Below are 16,948 nucleotides of genomic sequence, written 5' to 3' on the forward strand. Positions count from 1 at the left end.
TGTTTTCTTTCTGTATTTTTTTTTTTTTTAAATACAGAAACATGACTTTTTCCAATACAAAATAAAACTCAACTATTTCTTTAATCTTCTCAAAAAGTTTTCAGCTGAACATTTTCAGACTGATGTCTTTTCTTAAGAGTTGAGAGCAAGTACAATAAATAGTTAAAGAGCAAAACTTAATTTGACCATTCTGTTATAATCTTAAAAAAGATAAAGAATCAAATGTCTTCGAGAACTCTGCATGTTAGAAGGTCTAACAAACCGAACAGGCCAAAAATTTAAATTCACCAGAAAACGCCCTTCGTTCAATCTCCTTCTCACTTAAGTCACCAGTAAAGACACCACTGACATCAATAACAATGAGGCGGGGGGATGCTGCTGCCGTTTTGGTTGTAGGATTGCTGAAGGTAAGGGAAGAAAGAAGTAATTTTTTCAAGTCTTTTATGGCTATTGCACAAAACATTTCTTATTGATGTGATGCTAGGAAAAGAGAAAGCTGTTTATTCTTTAAAAGCATCTTATCTGTCTTTAATCAGGTTTGAATTAATGTTCTAGAAGCACAATCACTTTCATCTAGCCTAATTTTTTACCCTTTAAAGCTTTACATGCAAGTTATAAGAGGCTAAAGCATTAACTTGATCTAGCTCAAGCCTTTTCAAGCATACATGTTGTTTCATAAGTTTTAATGACTGTTCTCAACAAATACATTCATGTGGATAAATCAACTATTTCTAGAAACATGTTTCTAATCACTTCAAGACAGAGCATCTGTTGATTCTGCAGCTTTTGTTTTCTTTTAAACAGAAGGAAATATAAAGAAACATATTGTTGAAGAAATGAATTTTTAAAATGTTGATTTCTCTCATCTCTCCCCAATTCCTCTTTGCTATAGATTCAGGCTGCATATTTTTGTGAGTATGACATCCTTTGTGTGTCAGAGTTTAACAAAAAATTTAGTCAGTTCCAAGTATTCATGAAATCTACATTATGCACACATTTGTCTTAAACATAAAATTGGTTTGTTCAAGGTGGTATTTATTCCAATAAAAGTGATTTTTGCAGGAAAACTTGTCTGTTATTTTAGATTTAAAATTGCATTAGTGAAAGCACTATCTGATGACAAACAGATGGAATGTTTTCATAATTTACTGCCTATTGTTCCTTTGTCATTATTTTATAAAAAATTGATAGTCATTCTTCATATTCTACAATTTTGTCTTCATGTTCACAAATATGAAGACATACGTAACAGGCAGCCATCTCCAACAGTCCCATGCACATGACAACTTCAAGTTTTCTTCTTCAAGGAGCTCCACTTTAATAGATTCTGCAAAATCTGATTAATATGGAACAATACTTCCAGAAAGGCATGGAAGAACAGGAAAGCATACACAGCAGCAGCTTCAAAAAAGTAGGATGCTTTCCTAAGAAATGCTCAGCCCTAGATAGTCAGCTCAGCCTAAACTTGCTCTCTCTAGGATCTCACCGTACAGCTTTGCTTTCCCAAAATTCTGCCCATCAGTCACACTAACTACAACCACCTCAACAACTCCAGATTAGTTGAATTGTCAAGCTTTGTCAAAGCTGTGGTTTGGGGTTTTTTGTTTGTTTCTTTGTTTGGGTTTTTTTTGTTGTTTGGGTTTTTGGTTGTTTGGTTTTGTTTTTGTTTTGTTTTGTTTTGAATCCAAAACACATACTATGCATCCTGGTTAGAATTTATGTGACATAACCTCATGGGCTTTTAATGATACAGAACCTTGTGACAAACTTGGAGTCAAGCAAAATTGTATTAATACAAAGAGATGCAAGTCTCACCTGTAGCTTTCACCAACCGTGACAATCTCCACTTCACTATCTGTTGAGGTAACATTTATTTCTTCATTAGCAGTGACCTGGGGAGTGGAGGATGCTTCAATCACCACAACATCTTCATCAATACTTCCTGATGAGGAAAAAGGAAGAAGAAAGGTTGTATACTTCATCTATCTCAGGAGCTGCCATTATAAGAGACTATTTTTTTCCTAGACTTAAAATACATGTAGGTAGGTAATTTCATGGTGCATGTCAAAACTTTAGGTGCAACTGTCAAATACATGACCTAATTTTTAAAGGTAGCAATTTTGCTGTAAAATATTGAAATAAAAAAAGGAAGGAAAAAGAAGATGGGGGGGGAAGATATGCAAGCTTACATTTTACAGTGTATTGGAAGCAATTACAGTGAATTTTATTAGTTGTAACACTAACGAAATTAGGTCATTTAATATAAAAACAAATTAAACTTTCAAACTAGCTAAGCAGTGGTGGTTTGTTATCATTAATTTTTTTTACGTTTTTGTAGGTATTAAAGTCTCAAGCCTAAACAGTAGCAACAGGAGAAAAATGATGTACCAACTAATATATGTTATTTATTACCACAACAAAATGAAGATCACAAATCCATTGGTGTTTATAAACATCTTTACATCTACGCTTTCAGTAGCATTCACAATCGTATACTAGACATACAGTGAATTTATTATTTGTAACACTAACGAAATTAGGTCATTTAATATAAAAACAAATTAAACTTTCAAACTAGCTAAGCAGTGATGGTTTGTTATCATTAATTTTTTTTACGTTTTTGTAGGTATTAAAGTCTCAAGCCTAAACAGTAGCAACAGGAGAAAAATGATGTACCAACTAATATATGTTATTTATTACCACAACAAAATGAAGATCACAAATCCATTGGTGTTTATAAACATCTTTACATCTACGCTTTCAGTAGCATTCACAATCGTATACTAGAGAGAGGAAGCTAAAATGAAACTACCAATGGTAAAAAACAACAACCAAAACCCCACAAAATCAATTTAGAGACAAGTTTTGATAGGAAACAATTTCCACTTCAGGAAAAATGATTAAAGTTCCAGCCTAATACCCAGACACATAGGAACACTTCTCTACAGCTGTAGTACTGACAGTGACAAGTTTGAGCTATCTAGAATACTTAAATTGAGCTATGGATTATTCACTATAGTAATACCACTGAGCACAAAAGAACTTACTAAATAAATGAGCTATATAGCTTAGAAATAGTAAACTACCTTTTTGAGATTTGCAAATTTCTTCAAGAAAGGTGCCTGAAGAACTTGGTCTCATTCAAGTCAATACTTACATCCTGTATGGACTGACTGTTCTCAGCTGCTCTACCCAATGACAAGGTGGGGCAGATTATTTCCCCCCCCTCCAAGTATCAACATTTTTATATTTTGACAAAACAATTTGCATTACTTATTTTCCAATGGCCTTTGTTTGTTTCTGGTCATACTTATCCCAGAGAGACTGGTGTCTGAAGATGGAAAGAGCGAAGCTTCTAAAAATTGGTATTCACCAAATTCTCACGATTGGAAGTAGTATGTGACAAAATTAATTCTCAGAACTTGCATGAAAGTTTTGGGAAAAACTGAAAATATTACAGTGTCTAAAAAACAAAGTCACATGCTAAAATTGAAAATACAGAAAGGCCAATTACTCAAAGTGAAAGAAAGGCAGCTAAAGTCATCATCACATTCAGAAGAATGTAAATGTCATGATTTTGATGTCTTGCAAATCACGGGCAAATAAGCAAAAGCTTCCTTACACAAAACTGTCTTAGCTGCTTCTCAGACAAAATCAGCTAGCCAAGCAGCTGGTGAAAGGTCAGTCAGAAGAAAACCCAACTATGTTTCCCCTATCTCTGTGCTTCTAAGTCAAGTCTCTGAAATAATCTGTCAGAATGAGGTCTCAGAGTACAGCCTCCTTGAGAGGCCGACAGGAATACAGGGTGCCTGCAGCACATGAGCAACAACACAGCTATCAAGGAGAGACCCCTTAAACTTCAGCAAGCCCATGTATAAGGGATTTATCCTAGCATTAGAGCACTTCATTTACAAGGCAATTAAGAATTAAAACTGTACCGATACTGAAGAACTAGTGAAATTTAAGATGTCTTTTTGAATGTTCTGTAGTATCAAAGCTGGGGAAAAAAAGAGTAAGTTCTCTGCCAAATGCACTTAAAATTCAAGTCTGCTGGTTTGAACTACTCCAAGCCTAATCCTAGAAAATCCATGATGTTGTGCAGTTCCATGTAATGTAACTTTGCAGGTTAAGTTAGTATCTGAAGGTGAACTTTACTGATATGTCAGAGTAATTCAAGATGGTTGCCTTGAATTTTAAGAGTGCACAAACCTGTAAAGCAGAAGGAAACCTTCTTTAGTGAGATGACTGACATGCAGAAGTAAATGGATTTTCAGAGGTTTTGCTGTATTGTTTCTAAAAATATTTGCTCAAGATAATTTTGAGGCACTTGCATGCCTCAAATATTTACCACATATGTAACTCTTAAGAGCCATCTGGTGAATCCAAGGCTACACGTTAGCAGTAAACAGCTGAACATATCTTTAAGGTGTCTCCATCCTTAGATCTACATGGGAATATACTTGGTATATATACACACCTGTAAAGTAAATTTCTTAGGAAGGGCATAAAACCAACCCAATTTGGTATTTCAGTTCTAATGTACTGCACAATTTACAAAACATACCAACAGCCACAGAAAAAAAACCCACAACAAGACAAACAAAAAATCCAAATCCAGAAATATACCAGATGACAAAATACTTGCACATCTTTCTCGGTATTACTTTTCACCCTGCGGTCCACTAGACAAGATGTTTTTATATAGTCCACCATGACAAGGTATACTTCATTTATTTGCTTTTATGCATGTACCAGTCACTGACCAGTCATCTTCTGTCTGGAATGAACTAACAAGACAAACAAAAAATCCAAATCCAGAAATATACCAGATGACAAAATACTTGCACATCTTTCTCGGTATTACTTTTCACCCTGCGGTCCACTAGACAAGATGTTTTTATATAGTCCACCATGACAAGGTATACTTCATTTATTTGCTTTTATGCATGTACCAGTCACTGACCAGTCATCTTCTGTCTGGAATGAACTTCAAGCAAATTTGATCTTACTTAAAGTATAAATATGAATACCTTACTCAACAATGTATCACCTAAATGATTGACCCTGTAGGAGAACAGCTAAATCTGTATAATGAGAGTGTTACTGTATTAATCCTATACTCCTTGAAGGTAATCTCCCTTCAAGGAGAAGAGTCACTGGACTGTTGGCAACAAAATAGTTATGCAGATCCGTAAGAGGTATTTTGTACTACTTTCAGCATAATACCTATGGCTATAAATCAAACAGAAAATTATCCTCCTGCAGGTATACACTACTTCTCTCTGTCATCTCCTGAGTAACAAAACGCAGCAAGCAAATTATACTCTAGTTGTTTGTGACTAAATTAGCCTTTAGGCCACCACTGCAAGACTCATTCTACATTTTAAATGAGCTGGTTAAAAACAAAACTTCTACTGAAAATTACAGCAAGAATTTTATTAGCTTCCACTGAATTTTGTTTTTTTTCCCTACTCACATCCATGAATAATATTTTATAGTGCATGCAAAACACCAAATTTTAGTTTGCAAGTTTTGCATATCCCAACAATTCAGACCCATCAACAGCAGTTAGTAATTAGGTTTTGTATATGACTAATGATCAGTAATAATTAGTAACTTCTTTACAGAAGCTTCTCCCCTCTCTTTTAAAAGCCTGTTTTATGATAGAAATCTAGTGGTCAGCCAACCTACAGGAAGGAATAAACTACACTGGCTTGAATCCAAATTTGAACATGCTCAAAATGATAATCATCCCTTAAAAACCAAAACACTCCCTCCTCCATGCCCTACATCACCAAGACAGTAAATCTGTCAGATTAAAGTATAATCTGCAGATTAAAGCAGAATATAACTTTTAAAATAATATAATACCATGTAGTCCAATATTTAGATCAGTAAATAAGGATATCTTTTCCCCAGAAAATGGCAAGATTATTTCAGAACTATAACTGCTAGGTGCTGTTGATAGACCACATGCAGTTCTGGGAAGCAAGTTTTAGAATCAAATACTTTAATAATCCAGAAGTTAGAAGCAAGAGACTAAGCTTTGCACAGTGTAACGTGTATAATATATACAGGTTATACTCTCTGTATAATACATATACTATTACTTAACTCTGAAAGATCACAGCATAACTCAAAGATTAATCAATCATCACCAACACAAGTACCCCACCAAGGACATAAAGAACACCGGTGTAACATCCAAATTTATATTTGGCTGATTGTTGTCCTTCCTGGAGGGTATTTTACATCTATTTTGCAATTAACATGGGGTTTAACTAGTTTAAATATTACATGTAAGATAGTGAAGGAGTTTTACAATACACAATTTCAAATGAGACAGTCTGACCAAGCCATAAGTGAAAACAGAAGAGATTTAAAACACGCAGTCAAGTTCCAGTGACAAGAGATGACTTATTTTAAAATGAGTTCCAAGTTTTCACTGGATCAGACCAAGGGCCTGCTGAGGCCCACATTCTCTCTGCCAGCTGCAGCAGGTAAAACTATGCGGTCAGAGTAGAAAATCCAGGCTACAATCTTTAACTGAAACCTCTCACACTACCCAGCATCCACGACAACGTTACAGATGTCAGAGACCACTTTCTTGTCTATTCATTGCTCATGGACAGCTGTCAGTAAGTGCATCTAATCCCTTTTTGAACTTGCTGGTACTATGTGCCTCTACAGCACCTTGTGCTGGTGAGGTTAAGATAATTACCTGGATAGTAATTCAGCTTGAAATGGATAAAATAATATCCTACGAGTACTCCCTTCTTCAGCTTTCAAACTTCTTGAACTAGGTGTGACCAGTACCCCCTGCTCCCATCCCCTGGTAATACGGTTAGCATAACTAACGCCATTTTATGAGGCAAGCAGCCATTCTCTGCGACCGAGCGGGTCACACATTTGTTCCCTTTCCCCTCATTCTCAGGCTCTGAAGGTCCTGTGAACCAAGCAGACAAACCAAACAGATTTCTTCTTCCCCTCCCTATCAGCCTCAAGATTCCTGGGCACCAGGATGATTACTCCCTTCCTTGCTGGCCTTGAAGGTCCCAGGCACCCGGCCAACCAGGTGTTGTTGATGACCCCATCACAGAACAGGGAAGTGTAACAGCATACAGAACACTGTCTATAAAATCAAGTAGTTACAAGTCCTAAGTGGGAACCTGGACCAGAACTGCTGCTGGACAGTGAGAATCATGACCATCATCATCTGCTTCCTCTGAGGATTGAGTGAGTGACTCCTATTCTTCTATATGATTTTCAAGTCTAGATTATGATTGTTATATTGATACAGCAAACCACATATTAAGATTTGACCTGATCTGCAGAGGGTCCAGGTGATTAGAAATTATAAATTTTGTATTATAAATTCTGTATTACGCTACTTATAGATTGTACTATATTGATTCTGCTTGTAGAAATCCTGTGTCATTCTAATAAATTCTGTGCTATACTAATCATAATACCCTGCTAAGAAAATAAAGCTTTAATTGTAACTATGATTTAGTGCCGTCATCATTCTGCCGAGGATCCCTAAAAGAACCCGTCTGTCCCCTTAGTGTTGGGTGACACTAGATTAGAAGATAACAGTTTTTCTGTACCTGAGACTTATTTGGAATATACTTTCCAATAGCTGTGCATGATGGGAGAAATTTTCAAAACATACAAATTGCTTACGAGTCTGCACCCTGGTGGAAAAGACAGTCAACAACCAGAATTTAGGGGATCTTGTGCAACTGTGAGCCATGCTAATATGGGCTAATCCAAAACTCTACTGACTGTTCTTAAGCAAGCACATAAATCTTAGTCCTATCAGCAACGCTACAGCAAGCCAATTCTAGAAGTATCTTTTCAGCACAGAAAGCTACAGCAGCTACAGGGAAGTGCTGAAGTGAATCCCATACTAGTTTTTATTACTGTAGCTATTTAAAGCTCCAATTCACAGCAGACAGATATAGCAACAATAGTTAATGTTGACTGCTCACAAAACCAGGTGCTTCTTTCCTCACCACTTCCCAGTTCTTCCTCAACCCCTCACTAGTAAGAGGCACAGTAGAAAGGATATGTATTCACTTCCTTGTCTACTAATGCTATTGAGAGAAAAGCTCTGGATTATGAGCTGCATCAGTTACTGTGAGAAGAGGAGTGCACGATGTAGTTTTAGGAGGGATTAAGTAACTGAAAAATAATCAACTCTAACAACAGGCAGCTCATTTCCACTTAATACATGTTCATCTTGAACCTGTTAAAATAGTGGTACAACAATGAAGTGGTACATGTTTAACATTTTCACCAGCCTCTGGCTTTTAAAATATCGGATGTCTATATTCAACATTTTTGCAAGACAGACAACATATATGTTAGAGGAATCAAGAGGATGACAGTGAATAAACTCAGTCTTATCATTTTAAGCAGCTTTGACCAAAAACTGGAGCAGCTTCTCATCAGCATTACATTCTAAGGAAATAGGCAAGGACTGTCTAGCACTAGCTGCTCAAAAATACAAAGTAACACGTCAGACCCTGACGGAATTTTAAGTGCTATTAGGTGAACAATTTATGACAATGCAAAATTCTACCCAGCTTTTTTTATAACAACACTTTCCCATTTCCCGGGGTTCAGCTTTACTGCCAAATCAGACTATGTGAGGCTAAAAACTTGTTCCAGTTTTAGCTTTTGCTAGATTTCCCTCCACAGATTGGCCATCTCCAAATGGCACCCCCAGCCCTTTAAATCCAAGCTGAAAAATCAAATACCTGTTTAAGCATATCAGAAAATTTGCATTACAACGTTACAGAGATCCAAGTACAGTAAAAGTTGAAATTTTGCTACCCTTGACAAGGAAAGTCAAAAGAGGATTATCTCTATAGATGCATATACAGGTCCTCCGAGGGTTAGAGAAAAGTTTCTGAGCTACCTAAACAAAACACAGAATCAAGATTTGCGTTTCATAGCAAAAATGTTGCTGCTTGCAGTCATTTTAACTGTAAGCCCAGTATTTCCATTAAAACCAACTGACCAACATTCAGATTAGAATATATACCCCTGAAAGCACTTGTACCTTCAACTGTAACTGTATTGTTAAACTACATGTAGTTGTTTTTACGTTGTCCTTATGCTCCCAACTCTCCTCTGTCTCCTGAATGAACTTCATCTGGTCATCCCAGATTTAGTGAGGACAACTGCCTTTCATGGCAAACAGTTGGTAAAATAATATAATCTATTCCCAGGTGTCACGATTTCGTACTTGTTCAATACTCTCCCACTCCCAAAGCACAAAGTTCCACCAGAAGAATAGCTGAAGCCCTGATAGAAAAGGAAAAGGAGGAAAAACCTTATATAGTGTTGTTTGGGTTTTTTGGTAAAGGTTTTGTAAAAGGTTTTGTTAAAAAAACAAATAAACAAACAAACAAAAAAAACCAAAACCCCACACACATCTCCATTCATATAATTTTCCAAAAACAGCCAAGTTAGTTTTATTAACTACAAGAACTAACCTACTAAACACTACTTTGGTTAAAAAGATCTGTTACTTTAATTTCTCGCAATAATCAGAAAGAAACATTTTCCAGAACAGTATACGCTAATTAAATTTACTGGTTCTTTAAATGCACCATATCTTTAGATAAACATCAGCATTTAAAGCAAAGAAATATTTTGTGACATATCCTTAATACAAATTGCTGTTAAGTAGGCTACAAGACTAGTCACATCACTTTGATGCTTGCTTATTAAAAATTCAGTTATTACCGTATCTTTTTAAATTGTATTTTCTTTTCTGATTATTATTATTCTCCTTTCTTAAGCCTATCCTCTAGTACTTTCACATATGCTGCAGGCCTCATATTCTTAGCAGAAGTTCTTTGTCCTTCAGTATATTCTGCAATTTCAGCAGATGCATACATAACCTTCACATGCCAATCTAGAGCAAAACAATTCTTCCCTAACATTAGGGAAGTATGTTAGTTGTTAGTAGCACTACTAGCAATACAACCCTTTCCTCACATAGAAACACCATCATGCTTGCTCACTATACAGAGAAGTTGCATGGCTATTTTCCCAGCTGGCCCCATTTCTGTCCCAATTAACTCAGTAACTAGAAATGCTTTATATAACAGCAGAAAGCTACAGAAAGCGTTAATCACACTTTTATCTTGCTAAAAATAGGACACTTACAAAGGAAGTCTGCTCAACTTCCCATTTTATCTGCAATGTAAATAAAATGCTCAAAACCTTCCCATCAATACATACTTCCACTGGAAAAGAAACCCACAGTATTCGCATACTCTAAGCCAGAATTACTTCTCAACTCACTGCAATTGTTAGTCCTGAAGTACAGCCACCATAACACACATCCTTTAAAGCACGCCTTATTTCGGTTACAACTGATGTCAGTATTTTAATCTAAAATTAACTGGTGCAAAGCTAATAGGTTTTTCATTCATGACATGACAATAAACAATTTCAAATGAATTAAGTGTGCTTTTCAAGTAGTATAAAAATTAAGCCATTGGACAATACACTTACTTTCCCACATAACTAGATGAAACAAATTGCACGTTCCAGTCTTCCTATCATCAAAATAACATCACACTGAATCACTGAATTATCAGAAGTTACCCGAACAGCTTGAATATTCGCTGATCATTACATCAATTTTTAAAGAGATGTCTCTCCAAAAAGATTCTTTTGAAATGCCTATGGAAAGCCTCACTTATGGAAATATTTGTTCTACACTTCAAGGGAAATAAAAGCACAGAAGCGGTACTAATTGAATTTGTGTTAAAAAAGGGCAGTAGGTTTTAACAGTTCAAGTAGACTAAAAAAAATTAATTGAAAATTCTCTCTAAATACATTTATCATGGTTAGAAATAGATGGTCGCCTAAGAAGCCATAACAGACATTTTCTCATCCATATACCAGCTTCACTGTTGCATGGTGCTCTGTGTGGAAAGAGAGTTGTTAATGGTCCTACATCATTTTACAGTTACATGAAACTCCATCCTCTCTGAAAACGAGAAGAAACTATTAACTTGGAAACAGAAGTGTTAACACAGTAGTTTCCCAAATTGGTTTTTAATATGAATGTATGCATATCCCCATACATTAATTATTTACAAATCATACCCTTCAATATGCTTGAACTTGCGTGTCAAATGTAACTTTTTTAGGCTTAAAAAATTACATTTCTGTCCCCACAAATATGCATGAAGATAATTAAGGCTGTGCAATAATTCTTCTGTTTCAGAGTTATTTATGCAGCCCTAGCACTGCATAAGTAAGATTTTTTGCATTACAAATTTTAATTCTCATATTTAAACAGTACATTAAAAAACAACACACAAATTATTTCCTGCTACAATAGAAAACAAGCAATAATCTAGTCTTTAGTACTCTGGTTCTGTTCAAGCATAAATCCTGCCCTAACATGAACATACAGACTTTTTTTTTTTTTAAACCTGTCCTTGTATTTTCAGGGTTTTTTTTCGTAGAGGAATGATCGGCACAGTCTGAGATACAGTTTCACTTTCTACAACACATTTGTCACTACGCAAAAACCATGGTTGTACAGATTAACACTATGCTGTGTTCTATGTATGTACTTCTCCATGCTCTCTAAAAAGCTGAAATGATAAACAGAAGGCACAACTACAACATTGTGAATGTTACTGGTCCCAGTCTTGGGACTGCCTTTCACTTGGCAAATTTAAGATGAAAGGAAGTCCAAGAAAATTGGTAGATGGCAAAAAACCCCCCACAACTACACAAGACAAAAAAAACAAAAACACATACTAACCAAAAAACCCCAAAAACACCCCCCAAAAAAACCCCACTCCAAACATTCAAGCATGCCCTCAAATACCGTGTCAAGACATAATAGAGGAACATCTATGTAAACCAACTGCAAGATTATTGCATGGAGTCTATCTAGGTAAAACATTTGCTTATACATATACAATACTTTGCTTTCCGCAACTTCAGGCCTTTGAATTTTCTCTTATTATTTACTGCACTACTAAAGCTACCTTCAACTGAATCCTATTTCAGGCTTTTAGCACAGTGATAAATTTCTTTTTTTCTTCTCATCTTTTTTTAAGTTGTTAAGTGCAGTTAATTATGTATTAGCAGATATTTCTACATTCTGAAACCAGACAGAATTGTTATTCCCACAATCAGCTGACAAAGCTATAATAGCTAAAATTTTTTATACAATTCAACAGCTAAAAAAAAAAAAAAATGGAGCAACTCCACAGCATGTGACTAATCAGATTCAGCAACCTTCCAGTACATTGTTTAGAAACCATTAACTTTACCTTTTACATTAAAGAATTCTAGATTTGTTGTAATTTTACTGGAAGCTCTGAATATACTTTTCCCATCAAGAATTTATCGTGTAACGTTCACATTACCTGCACTAAGTCTATTTGCAGTATAACTTCCATAAAAACACAAATAACTGCCCCAAATCACTTATGAAAAAAGCATATTGTACATGATGAAAGCTCATTAATAAAAAGCACCTCAGGAATTTAGTTTTACCTGAAGGAACAGCTGTACTGTTCTGGTGGTTTTCACCAGGTGACACAAATAAGTCTTCCTCCCCTTCAGTAGATGAACTGGAAGAAGATTCACTACTGAGATCATTCTCACTGGAACTGCTAGAGCTGGGTAGTAAAGCATACTTTCTTCGAGCTAACACTTCCCGCTTTTTCCTCTGCATTAAAATACGTTCTTTTTGGTTCTGTGTCCGCTGCGACGAACTTGTTTTCACAAATCTCTTCCTATATGGAAGTCTTCTTAAAGAACTACTGTGAAAACAGGGCCTTTTCATTAATAAGCCAGGTACAGAGTCTGCCTCAGTCCGAGGCCACTTTTGTGACCTTGCACTATGAGTTCTACTTGTTGTATTCAACACTGCCTGAGGGTGTCTTACAGGAGCATCTTTTTCTTCATCAGATGTTACTGTGTCAGAATCTCCAAAATGTAGGCTAGATGAAGGCGAAGAGATACAGTCGCTAAACGAAGAATCATTGTCTTCACTCTGTGTTTCTAGATGCTGTCTTAATCCTAAGATTCCTTGGTTTTCTTTATCAGGACAATTCTGAGTATATGAAGGACCAGCCTGCTGGCTCTTGCGTTTTTTTCGCACAATACTTTTGTCTTGGTCTGTACGGTTGCCATTCATGTCCTTCTGCTTTTGAGAATCACCACATAAGTGAGAGAACTCATTCCCTACTTTACTGGCAATCATCTCAACTTCTGCAGTGAAGCTTTTGGCTGCCCCAATAGGCTCAGGGTTCAAGAGGATCCCCTTCAGACTCTCCTGTCTCTTTGGTGCATCAGAAGAAACTTCACTCTTCATATCCGCTTTTAGAGTATAAACTATATTACATTCAGGAGTCCATTTAGACATGGAAGGTTTTAAGAAAGGCCTAGAAATAAAAATAGATATGCATCAAGAAAAAGAAGCATCAGATTTTTGGAGAGCAAAACTGAAATAAGAGAAAAGCCATTTACTGCTAAGACTAACATCCCAGTGGGAAAAGCAAAACAGTGGTAACTGAAATACAACTGTTTCATAATATTAAGAATACTGCTTGACAATGTAATTTTGAATTAAGACAGAACTCTTGCAACTTGCATTGAAAGGTAGTTCTTACAGTCAGTGAAAACATTATTACTTTCACAGAGCAAATATTGATGTATGTCGCCTGCAAAATGTATGGATGATGTCTGTTTTACCAATACTTAAACATGAGAGTTTTACAGGCTACTGCTTATAGAAGTTATGTAAGTTTAAGCTAAATAGCTCTAATATTTAGCCATCAACGAAACTGCATGCTTAATTAAGGCTTACATCTTCCCCTATAGCTGTATATATGGACAGTAAATACCTTGAACACAATACATGGTACAGCATGGTGACCACTGAGCTATAAAAATCAGTTACTGATTTTCATGGTTCTTTTCTGACATTAAAAAGAATAAAACAGGAGACATGTTGAACCTTATTATTTTGGGGTAAAGTAATAGAAATCCATTTATTACCTAGAGTTTCTTTAAAAACACACCACAAATTAATAATATAGAGTAGCGTACAAAGCTATTTTCAGTCCGTGTACTTTTGACTCTATCCTGTGACAGAAACTGTGCATATCATACCACATGTTCCCTTAATAGTTGGTACCAGGCAGGTTCCCCTCCCTGTCAAAATATTAGGCTGTCAACATACAACAATGCAACATTAGTCTCAAGGACTATTTCAAAGAAAAACTCTTGTACTGAAGACTACTGAGAGACACAGGCAACGATAACCTCAGTAATATATTCACCTTCTACCTGCTTCATCTGGCATCTCTGCCTTCTGTTTAAATTCCCAAAAGGGAGTGACAAAAGAATTTGGTTCCCACTGTGATAACCACTGAAGCACTCTCTACTGTAACTAATATCACTTTCTTGTGCCTCAGATTAATAAGGCTATAGTAGACATTTGACACTTGTACTACTTAAGCAGTTAAGCGCTCCCTCTTTTCTTCCTCCCTCACCACTTGTTTGAAGGAACATCTCCTATGCTCTTCTAGAAGAAATGTTTATGCACTGAACCAGAATGTAGAGCTGACCCATCTGAAAAATAAATTTCCCAACCAGATCAGACACCAATCCAATTCGTCACATAAGCACATAAAGAGCTATACCTGGCTTACAGCAGGTTGTGCTGAACTACCATAAGGCTGCTTAAGAAAAATACGTGCAACTATACCTTATGTGGAAATGAGGCTCCTTAAGCAGCACAGCTGGAATATGCATGAAGCCACAAAAAAAGTCTAAGGTAACAACAGCAAGATCTATGGCAGGTTAAGTAGCATTGCCTACTCAAGTCCGTAATCTTCTGCCTGAACCTCCAAATTCTTCAAAATGCTAACACATTCTTACATCTGGTGCTAATATTTAAAGCTTTTGTTTATTTTGTCATAGAACAAATCAATACAAGATTGAGACTACAGAACAGAGTCAAATCAACATTTCTTAGATTGTTTCACAAACTGATGCTTTCAGGAGCAGCTGTGAGCTAGTTCCTAACAGAACCTGAAGAATGACTTATTTCAGTTTGCAACGGGTATAAACTGATGCATTATCCCAGGAAGCCTGTGTTCTCTTCATAGCCATAAGCAACTAATCTAATTCTTCAAGTGATGTAATCCGGAATAAAAATTTTGCACAATGCATATATGCTGCAGTACTAACATCTAAAGAAGCCATAAGTTCACCGAATGTTTCTGGAAATGAAGAATCTTGTGGGTCCTAGAACCTCAGCTGAAAAGATCCATTTGAATGTTCTCACTGGAAATCCCACAAAATTTATAACAATTACTGTTAAATGTGAGGCCTATATCCTGTGGTAACTATGAAAGTGTTGCTGTTTTCTGCTGGAATTACGGCAGATAGGTATGTTTTACATCAGTAAGTCAAAAAGTAACTGCATGCAAGCTGGACTAAACCTCTTGTCAGTATATACAACAGGACAAGTTCTTACTTTCACTTCATCAAAGCACAATTCACAGTAGGAGATATTTCTTAAATGTGTTAAAGGGAAGACTGTTGTATCCTGGACAATATATATTTTTTTTTTTAATTGCAATAAGATTTAGTGGAATGCACTATATAAGGCTACCCCCTTCTCTAGGACTGAAAAAAAGAAGCTGCAAAATTGGAAAAAAACTTGGAATAAACATTAAGAGTGTAAGAAGTCTACACAGTAAACAAAGAGGCCTCTATTAAAGCTGTCGAATTCTGATATCTACCATTCTCTGCTCTTGACAGCTCCTGCGGAAAACACCAGCTCTCACATGCTCCTCCCCATGCATGTACTTACCCTCACATACATGCACCATCTTTCTTTGGAAAAATTAAGACTGAGACTTCCATTTCATAAAATTTCTAACAAGGCCAGGAAATCATAGTTCAAACATGTTATAAGCACACAGAGAACAAGCAGTACATAGTCTTTTTCTCATCCTCACAAGGTCACCTTTAAGGCAGTATTTTTGTCTGTTATTTATGCACCACTGTTTTACAGAAATGCAACACTTAATTTTTTCCACAGTCCAAAAGCAAGCCAGCCCCTCCCAGAATGACACCGTATTTCATCACAAGTTTTTTAGAAAATCCACAAAATACTTCAATTCAGGAAAAAAAAAAGTTAATTTATTCAGAGAGTCATAACTTACCATCATACACTACATGTCCAGCCTATACACAACAGTTTCCTGTCCTTTTAACAGGATAAATTAAGGGGACAATTTTATTTAATTCTGAAGTTTTCTTAAGAAACAAAAATCTGAACATTTTCTCATCATGTGAACACAATCAGGGGCTGGTTTACAAAGGACTCAGTTCTACTCATTGGAGTGCTTCCCCCCCCATTTTATTGCTAAACTCTAGTGTGGAAATCTCCATCAATAAGAAAGTTCTGCATTCTGAATGTGATTATCTTTGTATAAGCTCTGTTTATTTTAGCACAGAGGCCACTGTGCTGAAATACAGATAGAGCTATTTAAGTTACAGCAAAAAAATTAAAGCAAGAAAATGTACACTTTGAGAAACCTCAAACTACTGTAAGATGACAAAAAACTTGAACCACCATGCAGTGAAAACTAGTGCACTTGAAACACTATTTACTAGCTTAGTTTTATTCCAACAAGCAGCCTAGATATAATAGCCAGTTAACTCAGATTCAAACATTTTGTATATTTGCACTCTTACAACTATGGAAAAGTCTGCAGTAACTCAACTAAGTACTCACAGAATCATAGAATAGTTTGGGTTGGAAGGGACCTCTAAAGGTCATCTGGTCCAACCCCCCTGCAATGAGCAGGGACATCTTCAACTAGATCAGGTTGCTCAGAGCCCCGTCCAACCTGACCTGGAATGTTTCCAGGGA

At 36.1% G+C, this 16,948-nt stretch overlaps 1 protein-coding gene across 3 annotated transcripts in view; it reads right to left on the reverse strand.

Annotated features, from left to right (window-relative positions):
- The window catches only part of RNF111 (ring finger protein 111), a 54,424-nt gene that overhangs the window by 32,562 nt on the left and 4,914 nt on the right, over positions 1-16,948 (reverse strand). For all 3 annotated transcript variants that reach the window (XM_009280346.2, XM_009280344.2, XM_009280345.2), the window contains exons 2-3: positions 12,547-13,439; positions 1,816-1,942 (exon numbers count right to left, since the gene is read on the reverse strand). In XM_009280346.2, coding sequence (XP_009278621.1) covers positions 1,816-1,942; positions 12,547-13,420 — 1,001 coding nt within the window. In that variant the 5' untranslated portion in view covers positions 13,421-13,439. The remainder of the gene's footprint in view (positions 1-1,815; positions 1,943-12,546; positions 13,440-16,948) is intronic.

Source organism: Aptenodytes forsteri, unplaced genomic scaffold (assembly GCF_000699145.1).
Source record: "Aptenodytes forsteri isolate BGI_AS27 unplaced genomic scaffold, ASM69914v1 Scaffold83, whole genome shotgun sequence".
NCBI lineage: Eukaryota > Metazoa > Chordata > Aves > Sphenisciformes > Spheniscidae > Aptenodytes > Aptenodytes forsteri.